Source organism: Myiozetetes cayanensis, unplaced genomic scaffold (assembly GCF_022539395.1).
Source record: "Myiozetetes cayanensis isolate MyiCay16 unplaced genomic scaffold, myiCay2020 scf10, whole genome shotgun sequence".
Taxonomy (NCBI): domain Eukaryota; kingdom Metazoa; phylum Chordata; class Aves; order Passeriformes; family Tyrannidae; genus Myiozetetes; species Myiozetetes cayanensis.
This window is the reverse complement of record NW_026086605.1, coordinates 14181091-14204181: the sequence shown is the minus strand read 5'-3', so window position 1 is coordinate 14204181 and position 23091 is coordinate 14181091. Positions and strand designations below refer to the sequence as shown.

General features: G+C 39.2%; 1 protein-coding gene across 11 annotated transcripts in view; it reads right to left on the bottom strand.

Annotated features, from left to right (window-relative positions):
- LCOR (ligand dependent nuclear receptor corepressor) overlaps positions 1–23091 on the bottom strand; it is an 80069-nt gene that overhangs the window by 50704 nt on the left and 6274 nt on the right. For 5 of the 11 annotated variants that reach the window (XM_050305818.1, XM_050305824.1, XM_050305817.1 and 2 more), the window contains exons 2-3: positions 12041–12133; positions 599–702 (exon numbers count right to left, since the gene is read on the bottom strand). The exons of 4 other annotated variants lie outside the window; for them this stretch is intronic. In XM_050305818.1, coding sequence (XP_050161775.1) covers positions 599–702; positions 12041–12042 — 106 coding nt within the window. In that variant the 5' untranslated portion in view covers positions 12043–12133. The remainder of the gene's footprint in view (positions 1–598; positions 703–12040; positions 12134–23091) is intronic. 2 more of the 11 variants (XM_050305822.1, XM_050305823.1) reach the window with 1 other exon arrangement.

The following is a 23091-nucleotide window of genomic DNA, read 5'->3' as shown; positions in this document are numbered from 1 at the left end:
CAGAATTTGACTCTGAAATGAAACCTTATGGAAATATGGAAAGAGCTAACCAACCTAATTCTTAATCTTTTTGTTTAAAAACTTACATTATATATATAAATATATAAATCAAAAATCTCAGAAATTTACTCAAACTCATCAATCTTAAAATAGTAACTGCCAGTGACTCACTGCCCCACAGTTTGCCATGCATGCAATTGCACACTGAAGTCCCTGCCAAGTTTTACAGCTTGGATATTGTATGATCATAGTTTGCTAGCCCACTGTTCTGAGTGATGCTAATGCCACTCGGGTTTTATTAATATTAAATATTGGATTTAGCAGTTGCATAGCAACAGCAGAACATCTTATGTGCAATGTTTGACATTAAAAAAGGCAAATAAGGGAAGTATGAATGTATTCAAAAATTATACTAAAGACTGGTAAAACTGCCATGAAGCTGAGCCCTATTCCCCCCAAATGCAAAGAGAAATGCAGCAAAGGCAGTATAAGCCCTGTGATGTCGTGTTCAGTCATTCAGGGCTCCAAAAGAGCAACTGTGTACAGTTAATCATGCAGAATACATTGAAAACAAAATCTTGAAAAAGGAGCTGCCTACTTTTTATAGTATTTTTTCTCTCCATTGTCACTGCTCTTAGAAGCTTGAAAAGAACATTTCTTTTCCCACCGATTGTCCTTTTCCATTTGGCAGATGATATTTTCCTGCATTTCAAATGGAACAGAAATTAACATGGCTGCCTCTGCTAAATTCCGGTTTCTATTATTTTCATCATCTGTATTTCAGTGTCTGAGAGTTCACAGCAGCTGAACAGCAGAGCCAGTGGAAAAGTTGCAGGAATAACAGAAGAGAGAAAAAGAATGAAGATCCCAGTATTTTAGAAATCAATATAATTTACATGTCAGATTTTCAATATCAATAGTATTTAGATTTCTCAGATATGTTCTTCACAATCAAAGCAGCCACACACTTAAGTCTCATAAATGCTACTGGTGATCTTTACAATGAAAAACATCTTTTGGGTATAAGATTTTAGAAAAAAAAAAAAAGGGTTTAATGTTCTAAAACGTACAACATTTATGAAGTGTAAAACAACTCTACATCCCAAAAGGCTCTCTAGGAAGTGAAGAACTAGAAAAAAAAAATTAAAATCCCAGAACAAACAAAGAAAACCCTTAGTACTGAAGCAAGGGTGGAATAACTTGTTAAATGCAGAGATTGTTACACACTTACTCCTATTTCACAACTGTTAGCTCTGTAAGTAAAGCATTCCCTAAAACAGCTTGTGACAAAAATCAATATGTATGTGGCATTTTTATGCTAAGAGTAGCAAGCAAAGACATTAAAACTAAAGAGAAGAGTTGACTATGCAGTTTTCAGCATGGTCAAATTTCACTAGTTTTGTCTCTGCATCTAAGCAGTTTTATTTTCATCTTTTCTTGGCATTTTTACCCACCTGTAATCAAATATTTTGTCATAAATTTAAACTGTAATTGTAGTTTGACGGCTAATGGTTTAAGATTAGAATTTAACACCACAGTTTAACTTAAGTTTAAAAAAAAAAAAAATCCAGTTAGATCCTCAAGTCATCTTCTCCCTTAAAACTGAGAGCACTTGTAATGATTAAGTAGCTACCAGACTCCTTGAAATAACAGTATTAGAGAAGTCAATAGTCCAGGAGAGGACTTTACTGGCTGATCTCTAGCAATGTGGATTAACCAAAGACACATTCTCCACTATAAAAAACAAGAATGCAAGATCTTCAGAAGAAGACAGGGATGCATTTCTGGAGTGCCACTGACACAGAGCCCAGCATGTCAAACACTGCTTTTTTTCACCTCAAGACAGCACAGTTCAAACATATCTTTGAAAAGTCACTGCATAATTCAGCCCTATATATGTATCTGGTAAAAGCAGTAAAGCTTGCCTTTAAGTTTGTGGCACAAATAATTTTGAGGGTAGTAAAAAAAAACAGGCAACTATTGGTCTGAATATATTACTACATAAATTTTTAATAACTCAAAAAAAAAAAATCAACATATCAAGGGTGCTGAAGGGAGAAAATAAAAACCAACATAATTAATTTTCAACTCTTCAGCCCTTATCTGTGCATATCAATTTAATCTGTGAATATCAGTTTGTAAACTAAACCTCAGTAGACTAAGTCAGTATCAGCCAGGGCAGCAGTTAAGTATAGTAGGTCAGAGAATCAGAATATCTTGAGTTGAAAGGGACCCACAGGGACCATCAAGTCTGACTGCACTGGACCAATTGCAACAGAAAATAAGACAAGTGATTAATCAGCATTTACTTATAATAAACAGTCACCTTAATACATAGCAATTTGCACATTAAAAGGACAACTTCAAAAAGTTGGAAAATGAGTCAAGTAACTTAAGGCATTAGTTGTCCACATATTGTCTTTACATTTCTTAACTATTTAAGAACTTGCTAGGAACCATCAAAACCATGGGGAGAAAAACCTGACCTGTTAAATGGAAAAAAAATAAAATAAAATAAAAAATAAATTATTTTTAAAATTATTTTTAAAAAAACAAACAACAACAAAAAGCAAAATGAAACAGAAAACTAACCAACCTAACAAAAAACAAATCTGCAATATGACTAAGGGTAAAAGCAAAAAGAGGAGACAAGAGGTTGGAAGATGGACAGGAAGATTCAGAGCAGAGAAGATAAATCAAAATTCAGAAATGTTGCAAAGGTCAGAGAAGAGATGCACACAACTGTAAAGTAAGCAAAAATAAGATCAAAACCAAGACACATGTCGATTGTTTTTTTCAGGTAATATGAATAAGAATATGGTAGTATATTAAGAAACATTCAACAGAATGGCATACAATCATTCAACAAAATTTATCAAGGTAGTGTTATTAACATTTGCAAGGTAACTGTCTTTATATTCTATGGAGATGTGTTGGTTTTTTTGAGGGGGAGTTACTCAAAGAGTAATTCCAGCAGTGTTTAATTCCAGAAAGTCCTGAAATATTGAGAAAGTCCCAGTGGACTTGAAAAAGAAAAAAATCATCTCTTTGAAATGTCAAAACGTTAAACAAATAGGTACCGGAATCTCAACTTGATAAAGGTTTTCAAAGCCAAGAACAGTTCAGAGGACTACTGAGGAACGAACAGCAAAAATGGTTTCGATCAACATGGGCTTACAAAAATTCTTATCAGACTTTCATGAAACTAAAATTTTTATTAGCAGTAAGTATCATAATATTTTACATTTTTTGGCTGGCACAACATATTTTGACTAATACCAGACTGAAAAAAACACCTCAAAAATAAAAACTAAAATTAAAAATCACAAACAAAAAACCAAACCAAACAAAAAACCAATAAAAACCAAACAAAAACCAAACCAAAAGAAAAACTGAAACACAACTCAGTCAAATAAATATAAAACAGATTCAAAATCAATTAAGTGACAGCTCTTGAATGTTTGTGTCAATGGGAAACTACTGCTAGAGAGGTCCATCAGGTATTGGCTCTTGGCCCTGTGCCATTTACCATTTTAGTCCTAGCCGGTGACTTGGAAGAAAGCAGTCACTAAATTTGCAGGAGCTACAAAGACAGGAAGAGCAGCAAGTAACAAAAGGCCCAGGTCACAGAGGCTGCTTACCAAAGCAAATGCAATTAAACACTACTTCGAAAGGGGGGCGGGGGGGAATGGAGAAAGCCACAAATCACACATCCAGGAACAGGAAAAACAGCTTCTCAAAGACATACCCAGATCCAGTAGCTGAAATTGGAAGCTGATCAAATTCAACCAGACATAAGACACTCTTTAATTTTACAAAGGTCCAACTGAAGACACAAGTCATGCACTCCAGGACCAGATCGATGCTCCCCCTATCCTAGGATTCTGGAGGTGCTATTTAGGGAAGCATGGGCTGGCCGCTAAGATCTATTCCCCTTTCCCTCTCCCCTAGCACTTAGATTCATCATGTTAGGAGCCTCATTAACTAGTATGAAGCAGGAGCCACCACCATCACATCAGGTTTTTATTGGATTTCTCATGCCTAGATTTTCTGGTCAAGATTGGTTATATTTATCCACAGCTATGGGATTTGAAGCAGGAATTAATTCAGAAAAATCCTACAGTCTATATGTAACATGGGAATTCTGTCCCTTTCAGGACAAAAATCTATTAAACTTGAATGTTTCAGTCACAGGCATCTTAATAGAAAAGCAAGACCAAGCAACAAGGGAGGGGAAAAAAAGTCACAGGACGGTTATTAATATACACTAAATCTCAGGACATGCATATAATTATAAGTTGTGAACATTCTTTTATTCATGCAACAAAACAGAAGATACTCCCATCCACCTATGATGAGGGATCTCGTTATCTGAATGGAGCCCAATTAAGTACTCCAAGTTAAACCAACTTTGCTTTAGTTTCTCGGGGAACAAAGAAAAAACTGCACATCTCAAGCAATTTTTCAAATTTTGTGCTTCCCCATTCTGGTTACTGAAACTGCACTGTTCAGGGATCTACTGCAGACATCCCTGCTCCAGAGGATTCCAGGGACCTTAAATATCAATAACCTGACTCTATAATAGCAATAAAGAAACATGCATACAGAAGAAAAGAACTGTGGATGTTAAGACAGGTACTGTTTAAAAGAACACGTATATCCAAGTTCTTTATAGCAACACACAGCTCTTCTGTACCTTTTTGCACCAAAACACCTCCTCTTCCCAAGACAAAATACAGAGCATTGCCTGCTGGGGTCCCTAAACAGGCCCTTGGAGCTCAAGATAAAACAAATTCTTTGGCCTTAGAGTAATGCTTTACTCACTGTAGAAGAGCATCTCCAGTAGAGAAGTTTCCTTTGAACCAATTAAGAAGACAACAAGGTGCATGTTCTGTCAAACAGCTATTTCACTGTTACAGTACCTTACCACAGCAGTAAGCTCAGAAATCAAAAAAGCAGCAAAAAACTACAAGTACTGTTGATGTAAGTGCTTCTGACTGGCCACCCATTCTGCAGGACTTCATTAAAATTCCACTACTAGCCTGTAACTTAAAAAAAAGCCGTAGCAGATCATCCTCACTCCTCTCCAAGCATCCCTCTTAACCAAGCTATTCCTTTTCCTCTGAGAACCAAGTCTAAGAACATTTTCTCTGATGCAATCCCAAACTCACAGCAATGCATTTAAAATTTAATGTGCTAAGCATGACAGAAAATCAGCTTCATATCTGAATTACAGCACTGCAATGCACTTGCCTTCACAGCAGAAAAGTGCCCTGCCAAACACTCTAAAAGAGGGTAGATCTCTCCCCTCTACAAGGAAGAACAGAGAGGCAAAGCAAGAAAGATACCAGGCTGGGCTGCAGCGCAAGAAATGGAAACAGGCCTCCCCATCCAATGTTAGCACTCTAACCGGCAGATTATCTCACTGATTACAACTGAAAATTCAACCCCAAAAAACCAGAAGTGACAAGTTATAAAGCTTGTTGCCAGAGTGCAGAGTATAGCAAGGCAAAAGGCAAAATATGGATCATCTCCTGCTTCCCTCCCACGAGGAGTATTTTTGTGTGTATGATCCGATATCAAGAAGAGAGTAACATGAAGGCATGCAACCTTCTTATCTCAAATCAAAAGCCTTGGAAGCAGAATTCAAGAAAAGCCAAGGACCCTGCAATGGCTGTCAACATCACCTCAAGATACAGCAATTGCTCTGGCAGTCTGAGCTGCCTTCATGTGGATTTGCAGGGGTGGAAAGATCCTCCAGTTTGCAGATACTGCATCACTGATCTGGATAGTTGTTCAAGTCAGGGGTTGTGGGCTTCCGTTTTACATTTTAACTCAAGATCAGGAGGTCTATTGTATGACTGCCTTCTTTCCTTCACAGCCAGGCACCACCAATGCAGGACTTGACTGGAATCTTCTCATGTAAATACTTGCACTTCATTACTTTAGACAATAAACCAGAAAACACAGACATCACAAAATGGCAAAGAATGACAAAAGAAGAGTTTCAGTAACTACCAACTTTTTAAGCATCCTGAAAAGATAGTTTTATTTAAGGGTAGAATAAGATCTAAATTAAAAAAAAAATCAACTAAACTAAAATCCAAACAGACAAATTTTAACACTAAAAATTGAAAGACGGAGTTGCTTTTCAGTATTTCAATTCAAAGACGGTGCTCTTATTTGTTCAACCTCCAGGTATGGAGTTCCAACAGGCAACCAGGTACAACTTTCAGGGAAGAAATTGTAACAACTAGCTAAAATATTTACAAACAGATCAAGAGAGTCAAACAGCTCAAGAATGGGAGTGCACAATAGCACAAAACAGCACAGACCAGAAGTTTTATAAAGAGACCCAAATGTTTCTCTTGAGACAATTTTTTCCAGCTCCAACAGTGTTGCATTAGTTATTACATTAAAATAAAAATCTTGAAACTTTTTTCCCATTGGAGACAATCTGTTAATGCTTCACTCCCAAGCAAAGGCAAGATGACATTCATAAACTGCTGGTTACCCCACGCTCCTGAGACACAAGCTTAAGAACAGCCTTGCAGGAGATGGAATTGACCTGCGTGGAAAATGTCTTCCACAGAAGAGATAGGATGTCCAGCAGCATCAATTCACTGCTGCACTTTGTTTCATGGCCACAGTAATGCTTCTATCAGTGAGTCAGGTGTGCTGTCATGAACAATTTGCCACAAGCAGATATAGCAGAGGCCCATGCCAGTTTAAACCATGGAGGAACCCTCCCTTTCCCACAGAAGTTGGGTATGTGGAAGCACAGGACACCAATGACTTCCACCCCAGCCTCAAGGGATACGCACTGGCATGGTGCAAAAGTGTTAGAGGTGTGAGTTAAACTGGCTGAGGTATGAGCTGTATTTCATACTCCACAGCTGTCCTATTTGAAGAGGGTTGCCTTACCCCAGCAGTTGAGTCCTGTCCCACATTATTCCCTGTCTGCAACACAATCACCTACTGAAAACAGACTAGCTAAAACAATTCACAAATAAAATCAGCCCAGAAAGGCTAGGTATGAGCTGCTAAATCCACTTAAACAAGGACTACCATCAGAAAAAGCATCTACCAAACCACAGCTCTAATCTATAAAACTCTTGAAAGTGTGACTCAGTTTCACTTTCTTTATCACAGGAGGTTACTTATATCATGATTCATTACTGAATTAACTCAATACATTATTCTATTCTTTTTGGCTCTCAAGTTCTAAATACCCCTTTCACCATTTCTGTATGCAGAGATTTTCAGATCTATAGAGTAGTCTGCAAATGGGAATGAAAATGTGATTCTACTTAGGAAACTAGTTGTATCACCCATCATCGAAAATCTGATGATCTTCAACTAATAGACCTGTTAAAATAACTGAACATTTCTTAGTTGAGAAGTGAATATACTGAGCTTACCTGTAAGGTGAAAACTGCCACAAGCACTTTTACTCTGATATTTATGATTGCAAGTCTGCCTGGTGTAAAATAAACCTCTATCATAAGCCATTACATAATTGCCCCTATGAAGGGGGGCACCTTGACTCCAGCTAGCTCATAGCATCCTGAGAAACCTTATGGTATGCCAAGATACACCGCTTTAAGTCAAGCAATTATTTCACTACACCACCAGAGAGTTTATCTAAATTCTGATTATGATGCTAACAGAAGCAAAGAAAGATCATGGAAAGAAAGTTGAATCATGATTACAGTGACTATGAAGCATACCTCCTGATGTTTTGAGAGGGCTTCCCAGAAACTCTGGAAAAGTATCCTTAGAGTTTTCAGGTGGACAGGTCAGTTCTGTCTCAAAAGAAAGGATGATCTAGGTGACATCAGTGGGTGACACAGGCAGCTACACAAAACCAAAAGGGTAAATGAAAGCAGGGCAGGGGGCAAAAGTTATCCACCTCTAACAAAAACCCTGAAAACAAATCAGCACACAGAGAGGAGCATCTTACCACTGAAAAACACATAGCACAGAATTCACACTAGCCACAGTGTATATTATAGTGACTAATTGTGATCACTGAAGTCACATTTAAAAGTATAGCTCAAGCAAGGCATTCCATGAGTCTACAACACAAGGTGCAAACCCAAAGGAAGCAGAGCTAAACTTAACAGCCCTCTCCAGCTTTATGGAGGTTTGAACAGCAATAGTATCCAGAACAAAATGGTACAAGTAAGCACAGGACGACTCTTGCACACAGGGAAGATAAAGCTGTGTTACTATTGTTACTCTTGAGCCAATAGAACTAAATACTAGCAGAAACACTCTCACCTAGCCTTCAGTCACACCTCGGGTTATGCCTATGCACTAAAGAGGCTGCAAGCCCTGGTATTCCTCTGGAAACAGAAAAGCATAAGCACAGCTGCTGAGAACTTTGTAACAAAGTATTACAGCAGCAAAACAACTCGGTGCTGAAATTAACTATGGGAACTGAAATTGCCAGATGGGATAGAATATTACTCAGTGTAGACTAGGAGCAGTGAACCGCCTTAAAAAAAAAAAAAACAACAACAACAACCAACCACACTCAGAAGCCAAGAAACTTGCAGTAAATAGCTGTAAGAAAGCCTCGCCTTTAGGGATTAGTAGAAATTTTCCCAAAGAGCAAGTGACTGATAAATCTCTCTCACTTCTGGTATGTACGCAATGTCTGCCATCATTTCATGTAGCAACTCTTGGAATCTCACTAACCTGTTAGCTTCAGCTAGACGCCCCCAATTCTGTAAGCTATGTCTGCAGGTGTGCCTCTCAGGAGAAGCACCCCAGGTTCTTTAAGGCATTTTGTGTTAAACTACAACCAGGGTTACACCGAGCTTTTCTTTCCCCTTCTTGACAGCAACGTTGGACAGGAGGAAGGATGCTTAACATCAGCATTTATATTCACACTTGTCACTGGCAATATAAACAACTGTACAATAGCATACAGAAGACAAAGAAAAAAATAATCATTTTTGCTTGCCTTACTTCTAGACTGGAAATACTTCCTGGCCCAGTTCAGTTATGTCAGCAGGAACAAGTGGCAAGTGCAGTGACAGCTTAGACAACAACACTGAGAAAATCAGGACCTGTCTGACTTCTTTGTTTGCTCTCTCAGATTGCCTTTCCCGTATTCAGATTTGAGACAGACACCTGAAGTAATTACTGGATCAGAACTGAAGACCATAGTCAGGAAAAATCCCTTGGGATTTGGCTGACACAAAAGTAACATGATAGAGGATACAGATTTTATGATGGTCATTCAGGATTTCAAAGTTATGCCCAAATATCTTTCCTGGGTAGCTACAATGAATTTGGTGCCTACAGGTATATTTAACAACTTATATTGCACTTAACTGAGTTATACACACAGTAATTTCAGCTTCTATCGTCATCTTTAAATCTTCCTCAAGCCAAGCAGTTCTGTGCAGCTTTTTGACACTCCCCACTCTTTACCACCTCATTAATTCCAGACCTTCTAGAATTCCTGAAGCATGGCATATTATTGGCTTTCCTTAGTCAAATGTTTAATCCAATGTACTTTGGTTAAGTCCACCCTATTCCCCCACTTCTTCTGGTTTTAGTCTACTTGAAGTTCTTTGCTTGAAAGCATCATTTGTGATCTGAACTTGAGAGAAGACAGCAGTCCTACACTTTCTGAACCCTGTGGTTCTCAAAGTCATTGCATTACAGCAGAATCTCAGGACATGCTCACAGTTAAACAAATTACAGGTTTCTAGTCAAGAACATCAAACTGTTACAAAGACAAAATATTCAGAAAGACTTCTAGAACAGCTAGCCTTGGTCTGATTTTACAACTGGTATCTCAATAAAAAGGTCTAAGTGGACACGTTAGCACCTCAGGTTTGTTCAAAGAATGAAGTCCCTATTTAGGATGATCAGAAGACCTAAAACCAATTCTTTAGTGCTAAGTGAAGAAATATTGGTAGATCACTCAGCCTTCTAAGAAACTGCCAATCACAGATCCCGTGTTCCAAAGCAGAGTTAAATTTTCCAGGTAACCTACACACAAATCCTCTCACGCTTGCGCATTCCACACTACGCTGTATTGCTTAATTCTGAAATACCTCTAACAACCTCTATATGAGAAACAACAGAAACACTTCACAGTTTTGAATGCTGCTTTGCTAGAAGCTTCAGCTTTTAAGATGAGCGTCACTGTCCACTTACATCCAAAGCAGCTCTTTTTGTAACTTCTGAATAGTTCTTTCAGACCAAAACCTCAGAGCTTACATTTCCTAATCCATGGCTAGGAACTGCCAGCAGTGCACCCATATTAACAGTGAAGGAATTTGATACAAACTGTGCTTCTGCAGGCTACACCCTAATCATCTGATCCTATGGGATTAAAAGACTACAGAAGCACCAATAGATATCCAAAAGTTACAAAATAGGTTGATGTCTACAACACTTTGTAAATATCTTTCCTTAAGGTCATTTTGTCCCTACAGAATTTTTCATATAAAAGTTTCTCTAAAAGAAAAACAGCATCAGGCACATGTAAGGAACAAAGTGTGGCACAAAGAGTGAACAGTAATTTGCTGAAGACCACGTGTGCAAGAAGCATTAATAACTACTTCATGCAAGTGCCTTGTTCCCCACCACTATCAGTTTTAGACCTTAAATACTGAAGGTTATTTCAGATATAGCCAGCATTTTTTTTAATTATTTTTCACTCCAGAAACATTTCCAGGTTCAAGGAATATTAGATGTGCTTCAGCAGATTTGATAAACAATAATACTCAATGAGTCTTAAATTCCCTCAAAAAGCTTGTAAGCTACCACAATAAACTTATTTTTCTATCAAACCACAGGAATAATATCAAAGGGGTGAGTGAAGGAAATTAGCCACTAAAACAAAATGCAGTGGGATACCAGAACAAGTGTCACAAAACACTGCACTTTCCTAGTACTAGTTCTTCTTTTGTCAAAGTAATCAAGCTAAAGAACTGCAATTTTATCTAAATATATTGCCCATGTACAGAGCTGAACACTACAAATTAAAATCCAAGCAGAGAAATTGTACCTAATTACTTTAAAATGTTAGCCAAGAAGGTCGGCAGCAGTTTTAACAAAAGAAATTCAAACCACATGAAGAGAAGGCTCCTTTCATTTACAAGGGGGAGAGAACACACTGGAAAAGTAAGGCTGCAGAGAAACCTGCAAAATCCACAGCTACATGGTGAACACTGCATTCAGCATCCTAGCTACTTCAGTACTTATACTAGTGCTCAATAAGTAATTCAATTAAATATAGTGGTAGTTGAATACACTCCAAGAAGTGGCTGAGTCGGAAAACCAACATTTTTTAAAAATAGCATATTAGTTTAATGCTGACTTCTTTATCTTTGAACTGCTAATTACTGCCATACAATTACTTACATAACAGAAAACATGCAATACTTCATTTTGCAATAGCTACAACACAATCACAGAACACATTTTTAAGGAAGCTGCATTATCAAATCTGCAAAAATAGTTTAGCATAGGGTTTACTCTTCCTGACAACTGGTTCCTTACAAGTCCCAGAATAATATGACCTGTGATGCAGGGAATCAAAAAAAAAAATTTCAGTGTGCAATTCTGTTTTTTGTTAACAATTATTTGATGCAAGTATTTCTACAGATATTTGACTATTTCAAGTATTTAAAAATCTCTCTTCATGCATTCAGAAGTCTGAAGTGGTCTTTCATAAATATCTTGAACACAGTCTAAAGATTTTATATGTTCATGGATTAACCTACAGTTAATCTTATTACACAAAGAGCCAACATTTTCAAGAATGAGTGCTAAAGCTATAACAGCAAATAAGCTCATTTTGAAAGCAACCCTGAAATTCTTTTTACTCCTGCACCCATTTTAAAGTCACCAATAAGCACTAGTCAGACTGCAGAAAAACTGTTTCTACCAGCAGGCTTCTGAATATGCATAATGCCAATAAAGCTAATTACATTTTAAAAAATAATAATCTATGTGCAATTAAGATACTGGCAACATTTTAATGCAAAAGAAAATGTTTAAATATACTAACATCCTAGTCTTGGGATATCCAGTCAAGCTACGCAAAGAGATGTGTTTGTCCCTTGCATACTCCCAAATGTGGAAGTAGGATCAGAAACTGGATCTGGAAGAAAGGGTAAACAGCACGTTAGTTAAATTCACAGAGGATACTATGTTCGGAGATGTTGCAAACATTAGTGAAGACAAATACATAAATGACCTAGAGAGAAAATAAAATTCGTTTGGAAACAAAAAAGTCTCATGAAAAATAACGCCAAACACTCAATGTAGAGGAATGACAAGCATAGGGGAAGAAAATGTAAAATGAACGAAACCTAGAAGCAGCAACAGTGGACAGTCAGCTAAATATTTGCATTGAAAGACAGTCTGGAGTTGCAGAGGCATCAAACAAAGCAGGGAAATTAAAGTTCTTTCTACAATCCTTGAGCCAATAACAATAGCCACCTCTGTGCACAATTGCCAAGGACTGAAAAACTCCCCTTCACTCCCAGCAAGTGGAAAGCTCCTCTCAATGGCAAATCAAGTTCTGCAGGAGGTAGGGTTTAATTTTTTTTAAGCTAAGTTAACATACGGTTAGCATAAGCCTACGCAGCAGGCTCTTCCAGTACTTCTGCTGCTCGTGGCTTTGTGCAGAACAGGAGGAAGCTAACAAAATGAATCCATTTTTACAGGTGCAACTCAACCTCGTATTGTTCAGATTTATTCCTACGGTCCTTGAGAAAAGAAACCAAAACAGCTAGTTCAGAAATAAAAATCCTTCCTTCCCCATTTACTTTTTGCCTTAAATTTACTTTCCCAAGAACGACATCCACTCATCCATCAAGCTGCACTATCCAGCCTTAATGGAGAAGATAACAGGAGGAAAGAACAGACTACCTTTAGAAAGGCTACAAGAGGATCCCCACCCACAGCAGACACAAATATAAATGCAAAAGGTTAAGTAACCGGCATTCAGCTTCAAGGATTGTCAAGCCTTTGTTTTTCAGAAATATTTCTAGGTACAAACTAAGAACCATTTATCATGCTTCACTCCCAAATTAACAAAATAGGCTAATTTTGCAGGATTTGCTGTTACTCTGAATAACAAGGCTTCCATGAGGCAACCATGTAAATGCTTTACACTCGTGGCAGTCCACAGACGAAAAAAGAAAAACAAACAAATAAACAAAAAACCTCAACGTTTTAACAGAAGCCATATTTCTGCCCATGATGTTGCTGAATCTTAGGAGAAGTTCCAGCATGGAGGTTCATGCTCCAGTTTATGCATCTCATCATCATATGTAAACAGGAGACTGAAGGTTTTCCCTCCTCTTGACAACTACTAAACTATGTGATTTCTGAAATTAACCATCCTATGAGCATCTACAGCTGCTGCTTGTGGTGTGATGGCAAGAAAAATGAAACAGTTCTTACGAGTTCACCTCGTCTTTCACAGTAACTGGTTAGCCCTGCTTATTTCAATAGAGATTTAAACAACAGATTCCCAGGCATTCCTCAAGCCAAAGGCACATGAAAGGGTACTGTAGTACCATTTTAAGGCAGTTCAAACTATAAAGACAGTACAGAACCAAGAACCACATCGCCTCACTGAAGAACTCAATGCATCTTAGGAAGATGCAAGGCCTTGGATGTACATAACAAAAATTAATTTTTGCTTTTTGCATCAGGGGACACTGGCAAAGTATCTCTGTAATCTTTTGCCCCTTTTGAAGGATCAGTGGTAGCACGAGGTAAAACTCATGGAGGCAAACTCCAATCAAGTCTACAGATTCAAAGTACAACCTCCTGAGCAGATCTTTCAGTAGCAATGGCAGGTTTTGCAGCCCTTCCCTTCTCTGCTCCATCACTCATTCCTACCCCTACACTCCATCAGTACACTTGTACACTGTACAAGTTCATGAGACTGCATAAGGGGACAAGTGTTTTGCACACACACATCTCACTTTTTTGTTTTTTAAAGCAGTAATTTCTCCAACTTCACCTTGCATGAGAAGGGCTATTCAGGGTTAAAACAAAAGTTTAACTAGCCCAGAATCCCAATTCCATTAAGGGCAAAATGTAAGTGGCCACACAAGGAGTTGCCCTAAACAATGTCATCATGAAAAGCATGGTCAGGAAATCCCAGAATACATCTGCTCAGGAACCAGATATGTAGCTACTGCTTAAAAGTCTGTTCAAGAACAGAGCATGCACTTGCTCCAATCTGTTAGATGTGTAACTGCCCTGGACTCCAAATAAGTGAAAAACACAGGAGATGCATGTTACAGCAAAGATGCTGGAGATTCAAGGCCTACTAGAACAGAGAGGAGAGAGAGTCAACAATCCCATGCGCTCTGTAGGTTTGGGCAATGTGCTGCAGAGAACAGAGGAGACACACGGGAAGGAGCAGGACAGACTCCTGCTCCTGCAGTAGAGACCTCCACACAGATCACACAGCTCCATGGAAGGCAACGGGACCTACTGCTGAATGAGCAGACAGATGTTTTCTGGGAGTGGTTCGTATTCCAGTCCTCTCTCCTGAATGCAAAGCTGGTCTGACACAGATCTCCCTGTTGTGCTCCTCGGTCAACCGTTAAGGTTTGCTGGCTGAGGAATCTCAGAAGATGAACTCAGCACAAGTGCTGAACTGCCCACAGCTCTATCTGGTTTTTCCCTTGGTGACTCCTGTTTGGAAGCAAGCCCTAAGACAACCTTTAACCTTGTCTAAACAGAAAAACCCTAAACCAGTAGTCACGCTGAATTATGCACTGCCATTGCCTGACCACACAGAAAGCTCAGCCCAAACCTGCTCAACTCACACATCTTGTGATCAACCTACATATCCTCTGTGGTAGAGATTGTTTCTTGGTGAAAAGGGAAGATACTGAACTAGACCAAGAACTCTTCACAAGGTCTGGTGTAATTAGGGGTTGACTACCCTCAGGAGGCTTCCATGGCTAGAAACCGTACTGCCCCAGCGCATTGGCAGAACACTGCCTTCAAACAAGCTGTTTCAGCACCAGCCATCTCTCCACCTGGCATAATAAACCTAAGGTGCACAGTACCCTAGCAGGGATTGCTGATGTTTCCTTAAAGCCCAAATATGCAGATCGCCCAGACGGGTAAACAGAATCCCTTCCTTTAGGCCAACATTTGGAAGTGTGTTGACCCTAATTCAGAACGAGAAGAATTTAGATCACCACTATGCCAAAGGAACCAGAGCAAAGAAATACCTATGAGAACTACTACTAAAGATAAATTGAGTTGTTTTGATCACTTTTTGCTGACAGTAACTGGTGATGACCCTAATGTCTCCATTAAAGCATCAGTTTCTCTTAATTTTCTGTTCATTATCTGAAAAACAAACATATTGGATATTTATCTGCTCACTGGAGACATACTGCAACCTGAGACACACGCACTAGCAAGGCAGCATCAAGAGCAGAATGAGGCTTGCCTGACTCAAGTGCTTTAGAGGGGAAAAAAATTCAGCAGCAGCAAAACACGTGCACATGTAAAACGTATGACTGCAAAATATACTGTTTAAAAACTGTTAATTGCGAGAAGCGGAGTAAGAAGACTCAAAATGCCACAGTTCACTTATCCCAAGTCACCAGAAGACAGATTACTGCAAACTGAAGGTTACTGTCACAGGGAAGTTCATTCTGTAGCATGTCTTCAATGTTTTGAAGCTATGATTACTGATCACCTGGCACTTTAATCCATGATAAATCCACCTCTCCACTGAAAGAGCTGATCCCACTCATCCTCCCCACCCCCCCCAGAGGCTCACTCATCTTGCATTTGCACAGTAACACGACATGATGGTTCAGGGATCAGTTCCCTGATCCAACCCAGCATGAATCTACACGAAGTGAGGGCAGTGGCACAAAGGGGGTGGTATGATCACCCTTCTCTATAGCATTTTAAATCTATACTAGATTAAAAACTGCCGTGTAACCATGAACTGTGTTTTCACAAGAGAATTCACTTGTACTGCTATGCACCACTTTGACATGTATTCTGTTTTCCTGTGGTGCAATCAAGATCTTTCTCGAAGAATCTTATATATTAAACATTAAACATATATTCTCCCATACTGCTCATTTGGCTTAAATGATGTATAAAATTGTGATTTCTCAGAAATTTCCACCAGAGTCACTCCCTAAACCTGCACCTACTACAAGTGTAACAAAAATTTGCACAGTTCAGCAAGGTCTGTAATGTGGACTTGCAGTTTCTTCAAAATCAGGGTGAACTGCTTTCATACAGTTGCTCTAGCATAATCTCCATTTTAAAAATGGAAAAAAGTCTACTGAACGTTTCCTATAGCATCTTCTACACAGACTAAACATCACATTTAGGGCATATATAAACTCTAATCAATAAATTTCATTATTTTTCACCCAAATAGTGATGTTGCACAGAGACCAATTTCTTGCCTTTCCAGAAATCTGACCCTCTTATGTTACATTACATCAACTTGCTTACATTACTGTGATAATACAGTTAAAAAATAGATAGCATCATGTTTAACTTTATTCTGGAAAAAGAATAACTCATGACTCAAAAGTCAACAGTAGTTTTATTGAATATTCTTGAGGACTATTTTCCAGTGTTGATTTCCTTAAAAGAAAGATTCAGAGAACCCATCCAGGCAAATGTCTGTGCTGTCCTAACCCTTAATTCTTTAATTGAAAACAATAAGCTTTTTTCCTGGTGACTTCTATTTAAGTTTTTAAGCTTAAAACAACAACAAAACAACAAAAATAAAGGCCCCCCAAAAACCCACCACAGAACCTGCCTGCCATCTTCCCACCAGTGCCACCCCAAATACTATCCCTTGAGTTTCACATTAGAACTTCATATACTTCTATCTCATAGGAAGATCAGGTACTTACCTGAAACTGTTTTTCCCCTAAAAAGGGAAATATTTTAGTCCATTTCCCAAAAATGCTTCAAGATGTATCTGGAAGATTATCAGATTATTGTCTGTAGTTTCAGCACTTTAAAACTAAATAGACATGACTTCCCTTCACACAAGCCTCTTAGTTATGCTCACCTCACATTAAAGTAAAAGCCAATGCACATCCAAAAAAACCCAAACCAAAGTAAGCCCCAACCACCACACCATTAGAAACATCTATTTAAGGTGATATTTTAATGCAAAAGTTATTTCATTTCTCGGGTTGACCTTCCATTTTTCTCGTCTCTGAATTTCACAGAAACATCTCTAAATTTAACTATCTACACCATTTAGTATGACACTCAGAGCCAACTTAATTCAGAAGCAGGAAAACAAAATCTTTATACTTCTTTGGTTTAGATGCACCTTTACATTCCTTCGGTGGATATAAACAGGGAAAGTAATTATACAGCTATTGAAGTTTGACCTCCATTTACATTAAAACTGGATTTTCAAAAGAGACCTAGTTTTAGAGAGATATTCATTTTCATCCACTGGTTCCAAGAGGAAAAACTCTTGAGATATTTCAAGGCTATGATGTCCTGCTATCTCATTTTTGTCTCTATTTTGCCTACTTCCCCCTCATGTTGAACAGGGAGGAGTCACCTGAGCAAAAGAATGCACTACCAAGGAGATGGAAAGTCTGTAGATAAGTATTTTACATGTCATTTTGAAAAGGAGAGTGAGGTTATGACCTTCTGTGAAATCACCTGCAGCGAGAGATCCATTTCCCAGTACCATCTGACTTGTGCTGCTTCAGACCCCAACCCTGCACTGAGAGTGGACTGACAGCAGAGACTGAGTTAGTTCCTGCCCTAACAGCCAAACCCATTTGCACGCTGGCTGCCATGCTGACAGAAAGCAGGAACGTTTCCTCAGGAGAGCCTCACTTGTCACACGTAACCACAAGGTGCTCCAGCAGCCATCGGTGTCCTTCCACAGCCGCTGGGAACAGATGGAACGTAGCTCAGAGGCACAGGACACCACTTACAGGGATTCCCCTACATACCCACATCCATGGCTCTCATTCTGGCCCACAGTCCCTGCTCAGACCTACCTTGGACATCTCATTAAAGTCAAGGCTTATCAAACCTTGACTTCAGGACCCAGCTTACAAACAGACCCCAATACAGCTGCATTGGCAAAATTATGGGGCAGCAAACCAGCATTCAGAGCACGATTTATTTATTAAAGAAATTTCTGCCACCACCAACAGAATGTCAAAACCATTCAATAAACTCAGTATTCTTAACCCTTCAAGTCTGCCAGTACAAATCAACTCAGAAACTAGCTCTGTTTGCTGCTTACAGGCAGATTCATGAAAACCCTCCTAGGCAGCACCACTGCATGCTGAGAGCAAAGATCCATCTGCCTTAAAGATGAGATCAGAGGACTGCTTACCTCTTTGCCCAAACTGAATATGAAAGAACTATTCTCCTTCCCTTACAGCAATGGAAAGCCCTCCAACTTTCAGACAATAGAAAGATAGGAAAGAACATCAAGCAGGTTATAGGGTTGGGATGCTGAAATGCCCACAAACATGATAAGCAGAAGGTGCTGGTTTCCTGGGAAAAAGTGTTTTTGCATAGACTTTTTTTTTTAAGTAGGTTTAGTAGTTTTAGTCCTGAGGGGGAAAAAAGTTTCCAAAAATAACTGCTTACTTTCTGAAGTTTGTGAGGTGTCATCACAAGTGCATTTAGCTGCTGAAGTTCATCACCATGCCAGTAAGTATAGACCAAAGCAGCTGTGATCGACTTCTCGATACATGCCTTCCTCTCAGCCATCTCCCATTATATACCGAGCTGCGTAAGGCATTTCCTATCCTAGGGCCAGGAGAAGTCCTTGGGCTACGAGGGGTTGAGAAAATTTAAAGCCGTATCTGCTGTTCTTATTTGGAGCACAGAATTCAGTTCAAAGTACAAGCAGCAGGAAGATACAAATTCGAGATTAGTCACAGGCAAACAGATGATTTAGGAACAAGAACCAATCTGTCACAGGCAAGGAGCGCAGCCTCCATGGCCAAGTCAACTACAGTTCTGCAACATCTTTAACTTATGAAGTCAAATTTTAATCTAATTTGAAACTGAGTAACTTGTGGAGCAGAGTAACCTCTGAACTCTATTCAATTTTGTACTGTTAGTGTGCTCAGCCTGTGACCTTAGCTATGGTTCTAGCAAAACAGAGTGAGCTAGAAGAGTGATGGAGGATGGAGACTATTTAGGCTTTGATACCCAGAACAGCAGGGCATCCAGGGATTACCAACAGCATGGTGTCCATCTCATACTTCAAATACCTTCTATTTATTAAAATAAATAAATCCATGTCCTCTTGAGACCAAAAAGATGTTTTACCTATTGTTTCAGGGCATCTGCCAGTGCACTGTACAGAGACTACATCAGTTTACACTCAAGCCTGTATATTAAAAGTTCCCTTTACAACCATGTAAGGGAGGAATGCAGTGAAATCTTTAGATCTAACACAAACTAGTAAGAGTTTGGCCTTCACAACAAGGTTCATGGAAGGAAAAATACAGAAGCTCTGAGTATAGGGAGTGCAGCACTTTAAACAGACCTACTTAACACCACTCTAACCTTTTTCCAGAAGTCAGCTTTCAAGTTGAAGTTTTCCAGGCTTAGTATCCTCCACTATATCCATTTTTGGATAAAATATACTTTTAAATAGTGAAGTATGAGAAGAAGGACGGGGGGGGAAAAAAAAAATCAATCCTAATCTAATAGATGACTAAATATCAGCTCATACTCCTTAACACCTACAGCCACTTTGGAAAAGGAAAAACCGCCCTTGTTTACAAACCATTTAGAGCAGTAATTTTCAAACTGTGGGCTCCTGAAAAGCATAAAGACCCCACACAATTTAAACTATTGGCAATAGCCTTGTTTTCCCACAGTTGCTTCTTGCCAACTCCAGGTCGAAAAAACACTGATTTAAGAGAGCCCTGGCAAAACAGAGTTCTTCTCTCCATGATTTAGGCTTGTTCAAGAGATAACTACAGCATTCTTGCTGAATTCAAAAGATCATGCACAAAATGGACCTCTGGATGGCCTGTCTCAACTAAGCACTGAAGCTCATTCCCAAATCACTGCACAGCACTCGAGGAAAACTGCAGCGGTAAGACCAAGGGATCAGATTTTGTGAAGAGTCTACAAAAATACTCCTGTAAGATATAAGAACTGGGTTTTCATAGCATCTTATCATACAGTTCCAGATGATTACATTTTTCTTATTTTATATGAAAGCACAGGAGGACAGAACACATAAAAACCAGGAGAAATGTGTCAGCAGTCATTAAGCATTTAACCAGAAACACCAAAATTAGTGTTATACTTGCTACAATTTTGTCCACCAAGTCAGAATAAATAAAATGTTGATGAGAAGTATTTTGGGGAAGAAGTTACTTTTTCCCTCTTCAAGAGACTCTGACTTCATTTTTACAAAGACTTGCTACACGACGCATTTTGAAGTATGGATACTCATCTAAACCTACACATAGTTAACACTTCACACTTAGTTTTCCCCTCACTCCTCTCGACCCACCCTTCCCTCAATCTTGTAATATTTTGATAGATAGTAAACTACGGTATGCAGATAAATGATAATCACTGAAGTCACTGAAACATTCTTTTTCAAGTTGAATAGGAGCAGAACTTTTCCAAAGGACATTTAAAACCAGCAAGGGACACTCCTCCTACTTAGCAGTGAGGACAATTAAATCAAGAAACAATCACAGAAGTGCAGAAGTTTTTTCTTGGATAAGTTTTTTTCACTGCTTGTTTTGGAAGTGAACACTATCAGATGGCTGCCTTTTCCAGAAGATAAAAGACCCTTGAGAGAAATCCCAGAAGAGAGATTCTAGTATCATATAAACTTAAGTTTCACTAATGACTTCAAAACAGGAGAAAAAGCTAGGGATAAAGTAGCACTGCTCCTCCTTTTCTAAAGAAAGATTGCTTTTAAGTTTTTGTAGATCAGAAAGGGTAATTTTACCTCCATGCTTTCCTATTCTCTTGCTTTTGCAGAGTGAAATGGAAGTTAAGCATCCACCTCTGCAAAAATTTTGTTCACGCAAAGGATACAACAGCATGTTTTCAGAAACACATCTAAAGGTCATGATAAAGCATCACCTAGAAAGCAGCTCTCAGCAAATCCTAAGCCAGGAGATGACCAAACTTGAGACAAGGTCTGCTGTAACTCTAGCTTATCTTCAACTTGTTCATGATGAGAACAAAGTAACCACCAAAGAAGCCAAGAGCCAAGCAGCAAGCCAGGTTGCTACGAGCATTTAAACCAAATTTTGTGCATTCCAATATATAAATGTATTTCTTAAAAAGCCCAAGACTGCAGGACACAAGGCACAGCTGAGAGAACACTTCTGGCCACACGACTCCTCAGTTGAAGTGCACAAGCATACCACTCTGACTAATCTGTGATGAAGTTTCAAAACTGGCCCACGTGTCTGTTCGCACACTAAGAGCAGGCAGACCAGTTAAGAGCTTTGTGTATGGGAAGTGCTGTGGAGAGTTTAACAGTGGCAGACTGACCTGTCTTCTGCAAGGCTGGAGGCGGAACTCAAAGGTCTGTTACACAGGTAACATGTCACATACACAGTACCAAAGGGAGCCAAACAGCACATTGCTACAGACTAACTCTGTGCAAAGGAGCACAGGGTGAGGAGCCTCAGCACTAAGTACTGCCCTGGAAGGACTCGAGTGCGGAATTGCTGTGGGTTGAAGCTTTCACATCCTTTTGTTAGCACCACCAACAAAAAAAGAAATGAAGAACTACATCCTTTGACAACCTGTTCCTCTTCCTACTCTGGCAGTTATTCCATTTTCAAAAGGACTACCATCCCAAACAAGGAGGTCAAAGGACCACATCAGGCACTCACCTATGCAGTTCTCTCCAGTTAGACGCTGAAACACCTGTACTATAAGCATACACAAAAAACATCAAAAGACAACCTGGAAAGTTCTCACAAGTAAACTCAGCTCAAGAGTTAAGATTGCCTGGTGGCCTCTGATGTCTTTCCACACTGCTGAATTCAGCTTCTGAAAGCTTCCTTTGTTAATGAATACTGAGCTCTTGTCCAGTCCTCTTTTCTCCCCCTCTCCTCCCTCCCATAAAATATCACAGTCCTCAGGGCATAAGGAACATCCTTTGTCTTTCTGCAAGTCTTCCCTGTGCAGCCACTTTGCCACTGCTTCTGGAAAATTCAACAGGAACACCATCTTTTCTCTTCTCTATAAGAAGACTGGAAAAAACAGATGGAGACATCATCTAATAGCAATTTCACTATGAAGGAAGTGGTGTCCTGCAGAAGTGTTGCAAAACCATCACCTCCACTTCATCTTTCATGTGCCAGCAGTACTGATGTGTAACTCAAATCTCCTACTCAGCTTTGACAATTGAATTTTTTTGTTAACTCACCATAAAAGAACATGATACTACACACAACACACGAGGCAAATTAAATCTGAGGTAAAGGATTTAAAGATTTAAAAATTTAAAGATATCCAGAGAAATAACAGTAAGGTATTCTTCGACAGAAAAAGAAATAAGCTGGATCTGTCATTTCCCAAAAGAATCTGAGGCCACATGGATTTATAGGAGAGAACTGAGAAACCCCAGAGGCCTGCAGAGATACTGGGGAGAAGTGCTGTAAAGCTGCAACTTAGTAATAGAGGAACTGGTTGGGAAAGCAAAGCCCACAGTTCATTATCATGGAGAGAGCATTAAGAGGGAGACTGAAGCAATCTTCCTGCCACTGTAATGAACATGAAGCACATAGAAATAAGCACTTACTAAGCAAAAGACAACTTGGATTTTTGCATGTGTGACAACACCAGTTGAATAGCCTCAACTCTTCATTCTCTGTCTCTCCACCCTCTGCAGATGTTGTAGCAAAAAAAGAAAAAAAATTGTTCTCCAGTCAGGTCTAGTCAGGGAACTGATTCACTAAGCTGCCACACATAGTTGTGCCAGCACAGAGGGGACCATTTAAGCCAGCTTAGACAGCACTACTGTCAAACATAACCACAGTCTGTAGCATGGTTACAAGAAACAAGATGCAAACTAGAAAACTCCCTGCCTTTCGAAGA